The 12,517-nt window shown below is 32.9% G+C and overlaps 1 protein-coding gene across 2 annotated transcripts in view; it reads left to right on the top strand.

The window, feature by feature from the left end:
• Window positions 1-12,517, top strand: part of LOC114334431 (ribonuclease 3) — a 113,342-nt gene that overhangs the window by 45,211 nt on the left and 55,614 nt on the right. For both annotated transcript variants that reach the window (XM_050659623.1, XM_050659624.1), the window contains exons 7-9: window positions 1,546-1,633; window positions 2,550-2,809; window positions 10,257-10,414. In XM_050659623.1, the coding sequence (XP_050515580.1) occupies window positions 1,546-1,633; window positions 2,550-2,809; window positions 10,257-10,414 (506 nt within the window). The remainder of the gene's footprint in view (window positions 1-1,545; window positions 1,634-2,549; window positions 2,810-10,256; window positions 10,415-12,517) is intronic.

A 12,517-nucleotide genomic window follows, 5' to 3' on the forward strand; every position in this document is an offset into this window, starting at 1 on the left:
AAAAAACAAACTGGTGTTTTTATTTATTAAAGTTTTTAATACATATCTGCCGAAAATGAAGAAACTTAAGATAAATAAATTCTAATTTTGTATTTTCGAACTAAGGTATTTCAATATTATTACATTTAAAGAGGTTTTTTTTAGACTTAGATTTAAAGAGGTATAAACAAAACCTGCCTTGAACCCTTTTTAATCTTAAGGTTTTTTTTGTTATATTAATTTTGTGTGTGTAAATAAAAATAAAAGTTGTCGTTAGTAATTTCACGAGAGCTCTAAAATTATCGATTTGTTTTTCGAGTGACCCATTGACAGTTTTAATTTCAAATTATGTCAAAGTGGCACGAGGGCAATAAGTCGATAATAATTTTAGAGATCGAGGGCAATTCGCTGAGATTATTTCATGAATAATACTGTCTTTTTAAAATATTTTATTTAATATTTTATTGATATCTTCACCTGAATATTTGCTAAACGTGTTTCTTGGTTTTTTCTGTGACAAGTTGTAAAACATTAATTGTCATTACTGTCACTGAATGTTCATTTTTGCAAAGTAACGAAGGGCATCTGACGTAATGCTTGACGACGGTATATTATCAAAAATTATCACTTTAATTTTTATTTCTGTAGCTTTCTATTGGTCAGACTCTCCTATAAATGAAATAATCTTAATAATTTTTTTATTGTTATTACTATTATGTTATAAAATAATTTATTCATTTTTAAAGTATACTTAAGTATATATAAGTTCATAAAGACTTATAATACTTTGTATCGAATAAACCTGGTTTAAACCAAATAAACCTGGTTTAAATCAAAAAACCTGTTTTTTTTGGTTTTTAGCAAAAAACCTTGGTTTTTGCCAACCCTGCTTCTAGACTCTCTGCCATTATGACGGTGTCATCTGCGTATCTGATGATATTAATATTTTCACCACCGATTATAAACCTTTTAACTCCTGTCTGACATCAAACTTAATAGAATAGTTGAAACCTCTTGATACACCTTACAAGTAGTCCGATTGTAGTAAACGATTAGATTCTTGTAGTCTTTTTGCTACTTTTATTCTTTTTCGGATTTCTTTATGTATTTCATTGTATAACCATTCTATATTCGTTGGTTGACATTATATTTTTCTGTGTTTATGTATTTGTACTGCCGGTCATTTTTAACTGTTTGTTGTCTTAGAAGATTTTCTCCAGCTGCTGTGATTATTGTCGTTTTCATTTGTTCCCAGCAATCGTCTAAGTCATAAGTTGTTGGTATCTTCTAGTCTAATTTCGTGGAACTTGTTTATTTCTTGAGAAACCTTATTTAGAGTACATGGGTCTTGAAGTGCATCTAGTGATATTTTGGAGGTTTTCTGATTTTTACAGACTCTCTTTAGCCTAGCTGTGATTGCCCGATTTTATGCAGTTTTTAAATTGCTCATTGATTTATATTATCATTTTGGTTTCTTACAATATTGTCTCCTCGATCACTTGGAGACTTCCAGGTATATAGTCTACGTTTTGATTTTCATGCATGTTATCATATATTTCTTTTTAGGTTATCCGTTTTAATATTGAGTACACTATTTTATACATAGAAGAAAGAATACCCGAGAATTTTACCGTGCGTGAGCTGGAATTGTTCAGTAAGTTACTATTTAAATTTTTTGATGACTATTTAAACCTCTTGGGCAAAATTAACCGCCCACCTTAAAAATGAGTCATTTTTGATGTCTCGAATTTGCTTAACCTGTTGTCCGATTTAAGTGATTTTTTTAATATGTTATAGCCTTATTCTTTAACAATATCGCTGTAATAATATCGTTGCTAATCGGGTAAATTTTCGCGCATATTACCCGTATGCGCGCCAATGCTGAATATTAAATTCTTAATTGTATGTCAAAAAATGTGCAATAACTACGTCTTAAAACCTACCCATTTGCATATATCAACCGGTTTTAAAGCAATAAATAAATCGTCAGTTTGCAAGAAAAATGTCAACTCCCCCTGTCTCGAAAACGAAGCATTTGCTGACGCATTTATCAAGCAAACTGTCATTATTTTTTCATGCAGAATTACCTCTTAAAGTTTGCCATCCTTATTTAAAAACACCCTGTATTGATGAAGAACAGGGCTAGTTGTTAAAGTACCTAACTTTTTTATGGTCCAACATAAGTGAATGAATTAAAAAAACAGAATGTTGAGAAAACATGAGGCTATAGTTGGGTTCTAATTTCAGTATTTTACAAATGTTAGAATATTCCACAGGGTGATGCGAACTTTGAAAAAAAAACAGTTTTATTCGTACACCCGGTATACAATGAAAATTTGCCTGATTAGCAACAATATTATTACAGCTATATTGTTAAAGAATAAGGCTATAACATAAAAAAAATCAGTTAAATCGGACTACAGGTTTAGGAAATTCGAGACATCAAAAATTATTCATTTTTAAGGTGGGAGGTTAATTTTGCCCCAGAGTGTACTTTTGTAATGTAGAACATTTTTTAGTAAATTTGTCTTTTTTTAAACTGAAATGTGCGAGTAATGTGTGTTTTTCAGCCGAATTTCTCTTCCACGAAATCCTGGAACTGGTCGACTTAGACTTCAAAGCCGCTGGTGACAAAGAGGGTTGCTCCCAGTTCCATTTCCTGCCGAGATTCGTTCGAGAACTTCCAGAAAAAGGAAAAGAAATTTTGTGCATGAGCCAAGTACTGAAATATCTGTTGAACAGCTCAGTACCTCTGATGAAAGCTGACGATTTGGGTAAAATGATGGAGATGACTCAGAACGAATGGCAGAGTTACGCCGATGAAATTAAGGTTGGTATATTGTTGTAATTTACCGAATAATTGTTTGAGATATACAGGGTGCGTTTTAAGTATAGAACGACTTAATTATCTCGGAAACTGCTTCCACGATTTTTATAGGTTTTGGTGTATATAATGCAAACATATACATGTAGTCCAGGGTAATAAGGTTTTTTCCATGACACTTTAACAGCGAGGGTACTGAAGCGTTTTTTCGACAGGTAATATCTGTAAGAACAAATTGTAAGTATTTCCTGCGTAGGATCTTGCGGCCATTTTTATCTATAAACAATTTAGTGTTAAAAAATGGCCTTTTTTCATTTTTTCCAAATTAATGGAAAACAGTATGAGTTATGGTTTTGTTAGTACAAAAATCTTCGAGAGAATGGAAAAAGCTTTAAAATGGCGTATTACAAAGTTTAATATACTCATTTATTGTTAATATAACTGCGAAAAAAGGTCGAAATTTCAAAAAAATTAATTTCGCAATAACTATTGTAAAAATAAGTGTACAGCTTTGAAATTTTTGTCAAATGAGGGTTCTTTGATGCTTAATATGTGACATAATTTCAAAGTGATTCGTTCAATTGTTTAAATTTTATTCAAATTGTTTCTCCCAGAGAGCTGTTTTTTGCAATATCATTAACCCAAAAAAAATTATGTTAGAACCATTCTACAGATGTCAAATAAAACTGCATGAGCTAAACTTTCAAATTGGTTTAAAAAAAAGTGAATAAAAATGCATTTATTAGTAATTAATAATTATGCAAAAGTATGGTAAATTTTTTCTTATAAACTTTTTATTTTTTATATAATAAATTATACATATTTATTACAATTTTTCATCAGTTATCATATACATAACATTACTTGGTAGTTGTGCACCTAAAACACTGTAAAAAATAGATTTTTTTGAAAAAAGTTATTCAAAAAGTTTATAAGGAAAAACTTACGATACTTTTGCATAATTATTTATTAGTAATAAATGTATTTTTTATTCACTTTTTTTAAACCAATTTGAAAGTTTAGCTCATGCTCTTTCATTTGACACCTGCGGAATGGTTCTAAAATCATTTTTTTCTGACTTATGTTATTGCAAAAAAAAAGCTCTCTGGGATAAACAATTTGAATGAAATTTAAACAATTGAATGAATCGCTTTAAAATTTTTATTACCTATTAACACGTTCAATGCCAATAACGCGCTGGCGCGTCGATACATGACTTTAGCTAGGTGCCGACGACGCTCTCGCGCGTTCAGACTTTCATCGATTATTATCTTGGATTATTTCACTGGCGCTACAACAGGGCTTTTTATATTTTAAAGGCAGGTAACTAGAGGTATCAATTCTCTAATTTTGTTCTTGGTTTTTCGATTTACGACTTTTTGTCCCGATAGGATGTGTATATCTGTTGGCTTTGTATTAAGTGTAAATATCAGTAATAGCACATATAATTCTGCAAATGCTTATTAATTTATCGGATTACTAACCGTGTAAAAATTAAACATTCCCAGATTTCGGTATTTCCCCTATTTTCTAGAGTCGCTAATCGTAAAGCTTGGTAATACCCGGATAATTTCGGTGTTTCCCCTAAATGTTATTTGAGTTCTTTTACATCTCCTTTGGTTATTTTATATTTGAATGGCATAGGGTAAGCATACGGAACTGCAAAAATGAATAACACTGACGATATTTTACAAAGTGGCTCAAATTCAAATAAAAAAAATAAAATTAGATATGAAAAAAAAATTAACAGAGGAAGAACTTTTGAGATTATTAGAAACAAGCGATGAAGAATTTAGTGACTTTCTTGATTCAGACAGTGAATATTTACCAGAATCTGAGGATGAAATTGAAAATACTTTACCTACAGCACTTATTGAGGATACGGAAGATACGGTATGTTACAAAATTAAATGCAAATATTAACTTTTTATTAAAACATATTATTTAATTGTAGCCTAATCTACTCGTTGATGTTGATGAAAGCGATAAATGGAAAGAAAATTTTGATGGTATGAAAAATTTTCCTTTTTTAAAACACCAAGAGTTACTAGTAGAAGTTTCCGATAATAATCCAGTTGACTTTTTTCGGATGCTACTTACAGATGAATGTTTGCAGCAAGTATGTGATGAGACAAACAGGTATGCCGAGCACATTTTCTTATCTAATGCAGGGGCGACACATTCTAGGATTTTCGATTGGAAAATTTTGACTTCCGAAGAACTGCTAGTCTTTTTAGGATTAGTTCTACACATGGGTCATATTTCGGTGCCTAGGATTGAGGATTATTGGAAAAAGAAAGATCCTCTTTTTGCTAATGCAATTTTTTCCACTTTTATGGGCCGGAACAGATTTATGGTCATAATGCGATGTTTGCATTTTAATAATAATCCAGAAGAGGGAGAACAAGTACCTGAAGACAGAATTTATAAAATTAGACCGATGATAAACTTTTTCAATAAGAGAATGGAAGAAGTTTATTATCCTGATCGTAATTTGAGCTTAGATGAGTCAATGGTATTACACAGAGGACGACTTAATTTTAGACAATACTTAAAAAACAAAAAACATAAATATGGGATTAAGTTGTATATGTTGACCGAACCAAATGGTCTAATTTTAAAATTTTTAGTTTATTCTGGAATGTTTGACGATTCAGGTGGAAAAGGACATGTTAATAAAGTGGTTTTGCACCTTTTAGAAGGGAAACTAAATGTAGGCCATTGCGTTTACATGGACAATTTTTACAACAGCTTTGATTTAGCTAAAAATTTACTTGAATTTTCCACTTACTGCACAGGAACTCTTAGAATTGACCGTAAAAATAATCCGGCAGAAGTAAGGCAAGAAAAACTTGCTAAAGGTGCAAAAATTGCCCGTTGCCGAAAAGGGGTATTAGTTGGCAAATGGAAGGATAAAAGGGACGTTTACTATATAACAACAGAATGTCAAAACACTTTACAAGAAGTTACAACAAGAAGAGGTCAGCATGTAATAAAACCAGAGCCTATTATCAGATATAATAAAAATATGTCTGGTATTGACCGGCAAGACCAGATGCTTGCCTATTATCCGAGTCAACGAAAAACTGTACGATGGCCAACAAAAATATTTATACATGTTATACAGATGATGGCTATAAATGCCCACATACTATACAACAAGTACTCTGGAAAAAAGATTGGTCTTTACGAATTTCGTTTACAACTCGTTAGATCCCTTTTAAAAGTTATTAATTCTGAAGCCAAACTTGTTCCAAAAGATCATTCAGTAACAAAACGAGAGGTAAAGGATGTAAAGGGAAAAGTTATGAGAAAACGCTGTAAAACTTGCAGTCAACAAAATATTCGTAAAGATACAATTTACGAATGCAAAGCCTGTCCGGATACTCCTGGATTTTGTCTGGATTGCTGTCAAATATCCCACAAAGTTTAATGTTGTTTTATTTACTTATAATTTATGTTATTTTGTATTTCTTGTTTTGTTTTGTATTAGTAAATAAATGTTCCTACTGATTTTTATCAATATTATTTACAAAACGCACCAGCGCGTCGAACGGCGTATGTATACAAATACTAGAGTCGAGCGCCACTGACGCTCTGGCGCGTTCACCACCAACCCCTCTTGTATATATGTGCATTTAGTTTAAAAATACTTTATTCGGACTTTTCCAGAAACTAATAAATAAACGTCTTTGTATCAAAAACAGTAAGCGGCTCCTGGTGAAAGCCTACCCAGAATGGACCGGCAGTTAACGTGTTAAGCACCAAAGATCCCTCATTCGACAAACATTTCAAAGCTGTACACTTATTTTTACCATAGTTATTGCGAAATTATTTTTTTTGCAATTTCGACCTTTTTTTCCCAATTATATTAACAATAAATGAGTATATCAATCTTTGTAATACGCGATTTTAAAGCTTTTTCGATTCTCTCGAAGATGTTTGTACTAAGAAAACCATGTCTTAATGTTTTCCATTGATTTGAAAAAAAAAAGGAAAAAATGTCGTTTTTTGACACTATATTATAGTGTAGGAAACAGAGGTTGAACCTTGCAAAATGGACACAAGTCCGGTTTTATTTTTTTTCTGGCATATCAAGGGGTGCTTATTATAAGACTAACTTTTTCTGAAAAAATTTCGCCCCGGAACCCCCATTTTCACCCCATTAAAGGGGGTAATTTATGGTTTTTGCAGAACGTAGCCCTTCCTGTACCTTTTACAAAAAATTTCTTTTATAGAAATATAAAGAGGACTATATTTTCTACGATTTATTTCCGACAGCATCTCTCTATCATCCACCGTTTAGCAAGGGTGGCGCCCCAAAGTTGACAAGTTTTAAAAGAAGATGTTTTTAGAAAAAATATATTTTTCGCTAACTGTAACGGAAATTAAAAAGAAATGCTACGGAGATTATTCACAAATATATGATTGATTTTTTCGTATAGGTTTCACTTAAGGGTAATTGCCCTTTTTTTAATTACAGGGTGTTACATTTTAAAAAACCCCTTTTTATACCATCTGAACCGTTTATGCTAGAGTAAAAAGACTTTCAGCAATTACCCATGTACTGGTGTTATTTACAAATTTGTATAATGCACCCCCATTTTTTCCCCGGAACCACCCAAAAAAGAAGAAGAATTAATAAATAAAGTGATTTTCTTGGAATTCTTCACACACAATGCCCTTCATTAATATGCTTCATATATCATTTTGTGCAAGTTATTATTACCCATGCATGGACACTAAACGCGATTTCCTAGTGCAACCCTTGTAGCCAAAAACAATAAATAAAATGGGGGGTTAAAATTTTTTTTTTGTTTTTTGCTTTTTGATCCATATGGGCGTATGCTTCATCAATAGTGCTTTTCAAAAATATATATAATTATTGCAACATCCCTGCGCAAACCACCCCTATCCTTGAAAATATACTGCAGAAACTACCCCTATACCTTATCCAGCATATTTTTACGATTTTCTCATTACCTATTCATTTTTTTTAAACAAAACTTATACAAGGTTAAAGATCACTATTTACTCTAAAAATTAGGTCCTATTCATTTTTTTCGTTTAAGCAACCGTTACGGCACAGTGGCGCCGTAAACCTCATATATGCTTTGACGGGCTCCAGTTTTTGTTTATTTTTTCGTCATCTGTTTGTTTTATTGATAAAGTACTTATGTAAAATAAAACAACACAGTGTAACCTACAAATCATGACCTATGCACATTTTACATTCTTTGCTCCCCAAAGCTACAGTGGTGGCCCAAAATAAATTTTTTCATATTTTCGCCACCTACACGCATTTTATTGCGTTAATGCTACCTTAATAGCACAATATTCACCCCTGAGTGGTCGCTAAGCAGTGACGGATCCAGGGAGGGGTGATGGGGGCGATCACCCCCACCCCTCTCAAACCAAGTGATATTATATTTGAAGACTATAAAAATATTAATTTATTTTTATAGAAATACTTATATAATATTAATATTATTTTTATAAGAATGACTTTTTATGCTTTAGCGACAGTGGCGGATCCAGCATCGTTAAGAGGGGGGTGCCAATTGGTTAAATTTCTATAAAAATAAATGAATATTTTTATAATCTTTGAATATAATATGACTTGGTTTGAGAGGGGGGGGGGAGGTGTTCACCACCATCACCCCTCCCTGGATCCGCCACTGCGTAGCGACCACCTAAGGGTAAATATTGTGCTGTTAAGGTAGCATTAATGCAATAAAATGCATGTAGGTGGCGAAAATATGCAAAAATTTATTTTGGGCCACCACTGTGGCTTTGGGGAGCAAAGAATGTAAAATGTGCATAAGTCATAATTTGTAGGTTACACTGTGTTGTTTTATTTTGCATAAGTACTTTATCAATAGAACGAACAGATGACGAAAAAAAACAAAAACTGGAGCCAGCCAAAGCATATATGAGGTTTACGGCGCCACTGTGCCGTAACCGTTGCTTATACGAAAAAATGAATAAAACATAATTTTTAGAGTAAATAGTGGTCTTTAACCTTGTATAAGTTTTGTTTAAAAATAATACATAGGTAATGAGAAAATCGTAAAAACATGCTCGCCAAGGGATAGGGGTAGTTTCTGCAGTACATTTTCAAGGATAGGGGTGGTTTTCGCAGAGATGTTGCAATAACCATATATATTTTTGAAAAGCACTATTGATGAAGCATATGACCATATGGATCAAAAAGCAAAAAACAAAAAAAAATTTTCATCCCCCCATTTTATTTATTTTTTTTTTGCTTAAGGGGTTGCACTAGGAAATTGCTTTTGGTGTCCATGCATGGGTAATAATAACGTCCACAAAATGATGTATGAAGCATAGTAATAAAGGGCATTGTGTGTGAAGGATTCCAAGAAAATCAATTTATTTATTAATTCTTCTTTTTTTTGGGGTGGTTCCGGGGAAAAAATGGGGGTGCATTATACAAATTTGTAAATAGCACCAGTACATGGGTAATCGCTGAAAGTCTTTTTACTCTAGCATAAACGGTTCAGATGGTATAAAAAGAGGTTTTTTAAAATGTAACACCCTGTAATTAAAAAAAGGGCAACTATCCTTAAGTAAAACCTATACCAAAAAATCAGTCAATTATTTGTGAATAATTGCCGCAGGATTTCTTCTTAATTTTCGTTACAGTTAGGGAAAACTATATTTTTTTTAAAAACATCTTTTTTAAAAACTTGTCAACTTTAGGGCGCCACCCCCGCTAAACGGTGGATGATAGAGAGATGGTGTTGGAAATAAATCGTAGAAAATATAGTCCTCTTCATATTTCTATAAAAGAAATTTTTTGTAAAAGTTACAAGAAGGGCTACGTTCCGCAAAAACCACAAATTACCCCCTTCAAAGGGGTGAAAAGGGAGGTTCCGGGGCGAAATTTTTTCAGAAAAAGTTAGTCTTATAATAAGCACCCCTTGATATACCAGAAAAAAAATAAAACCGGACTTGTGTCCATTTTGCAAGGTTCAACCTTTGTTTCCTACACTATTAATAAAATAAATAAAAATGGCCGCCAGGCAGGAAATGTTACAATTTGTTCTTATATGTATTACCTGTCGAAAAAACGCTTCAGTGTCCTGGCTGTTGAAGTGTCACGAACAGGGTATATTTTTGTCTTATTACCCTGGCCTAATGGTGTTTAATTTGAAATAAAAAAGTCCATTAGATTTACAGAAAAACGGAAGATCTGGCAACAATGTAAATAGGTACTATCTTAATATCGGACGCATCACAAGACCCTTACACACCAAAATCCATACATAAAACTCACTCTGTATACGTGAAAAAATGTTTGTGTACACACATGCTACTACAAGCATGCCACTGCTTCCTGTAGTCGCTTTGATAATGCTCCAACTAGCTGTGGCCTTGTGATCTGGAGTGCATTCTTTACAAAACAGTTTTTCATTACCTTGTTTGATATTAGGGTATGGTAGTGACTTATCCAGGAAAAAAACCTTGCTCTGTTAGAGTGGACCAGTTGGACCGAAACGTAGACGAACAGATCGAAGGGAATTATACATTTCCAGAGATTGTTCACTTTGGAATTAGACCTCCACAGCTCAGTTATGCGGGAAATCCGGAGTAAGTACTTTATTTACATTAATATAAGTAGTAGATTATTTTTTTTTTGATGACTCTTGTAAAAACATTTCCAACTTAGAAACACTTTTGATATTTCGAGCACTAGCTATTTTCCTTTTATAGATGGGCACCAGAAAGATTTATAGATGGGAGAAATGATCATTGCTGCATTATTTTACAATAATTGTTCAAGGTACCTCTATCCAAATGCTCATATCAGTCTAAATGTACGAATCCGATTCCGATTCCGCAGGCGACAGACGGCAACTGCAGACGGCAATTACAGTTGTTACCATGACATACGTATTTACTTTGCACTAATAATTTGTATAATTATTAGCAACTGACGTTCTGCCGGACAGCAATTGCAGTTAGATGTCGGAATCAGTCTCATACAAATTAATAGTGCAAAGTAGTGCCGTGTGTCATGGCAACAACTGCAACTACCGTCTGTAGTTGCCGCATACCGTCGATGTCGAAATCGTACCTTAATATTAATAAAAACAACAATCTATTGTGATTAGACGCAGAAAGATTAATTATTACCTCTAGGAACTTAGAGACAAATGTCCTATCTACAAGAAACATTGTCTGGGATTGCTACAAGGTTGCTTCCAGCCGATTATATTCAATCCAACTAGTTTTCAAGGGTTCTGTAACTCTAGCCATTATTATATGGTCCTTTCAAACCAGTTATCTGCAAAATTTATTCTAGCTGATCCTATGCAATGCAACCATTCTTTAGTGTTGTACTATTTACAGATGTAAATCATTCAAAAGTGAGTTGTATGCTTAGAACGTTTGTGAAGAAAAAGAACATTTGCGGATGATTCCAAAGTACAGTTGAGTCCGGGAATCTTTACCCGTGCGTCATCATTTAAAGCATTCGAAATAAGTCGATGATAAGTCGGAAATTAAAATTTACTAAGGGCCGGTTGTTCGAACGCTAATCAAAACTGATCATTATCAAATATTTAATTACAATTATGTTTGATTAAGCGTACTTCTGACAGATGTCGCATTTTGAGGTTATGTTGACTGATTTATTTTATTATTTTGGTTTTAATTTAAAATAAAACATAATTAAACTCTTTCTGATGTTAATTTCTTGTTTTTACTTACAAATCAATAATAATAATAAGCAATTTTTAATAATTTAAGAGCTGCGGCTATATTTTAATTACTGTTTTACCTACAATCAATAACTGATTAGTGTTTTACATGTATTTTTCATGTCGCGATTTGATTCCCATCAAGAAAATTGATTACAATAAATGATTGATTATAATCAACTTCTTGATTAGCGTTCGAGCAACCGGCCCCTAATGCAACAGCAAGTCACTTACTGTTACTTGCTGTTGCGTTTAGTAAATTTCAATTTCCGACTTATCATCGACTTATTTCGTATGCTTTAAATGATGACGCACGGGTAAATATTCCCAGACTCAACTGTATATAATAGTACCAATAAGTTGTGTGTTCGTCAGTAGCTGTTCCTAATGTATTATCTTCTCGAAAAATCAGAACAAGATCAAGGTAGACCAACAAATCATGCATTACTTACAAGCGAATACAAAGTTAGATTGCGATTATATACAATAATACATTAGGAAGAGCTACTGACGAACACACAACTTATTGGTACTATTATATACAGTTGAGTCCGGGAATCTTTACCCGTGCGTCATCATTTAAAGCATTCGAAATAAGTCGATGATAAGTCGGAAATTGAAATTTACTAAACGCAACAGCAAGTCACTTAATGTCACTTGCTGTTGCGTTTAGTAAATTTCAATTTCCGACTTATCATCGACTTATTTCGAATGCTTTAAATGATGACGCACGGGTAAAGATTCCCGGACTCAACTATAATAATAGTACCAATAACTTGTGTGTTCGTCAGTAGCTGTTCCTAATGTATTATCTTCTTGAAAAATCAGAACAAGATCAAGATAGACCAACAAATCATGCATTACTTACAAGCGAATACAAAGTTAGATTGCGATTATATACAATAATACATTAGGAAGAGCTACTGACGAACACACAACTTATTGGTACTATTATATACAGTTGAGTCCGGGAATCTTTACCCGTGCGTCA

This window comes from Diabrotica virgifera, chromosome 8 (assembly GCF_917563875.1).
Source record: "Diabrotica virgifera virgifera chromosome 8, PGI_DIABVI_V3a".
In the NCBI taxonomy this organism is placed as follows: domain Eukaryota; kingdom Metazoa; phylum Arthropoda; class Insecta; order Coleoptera; family Chrysomelidae; genus Diabrotica; species Diabrotica virgifera.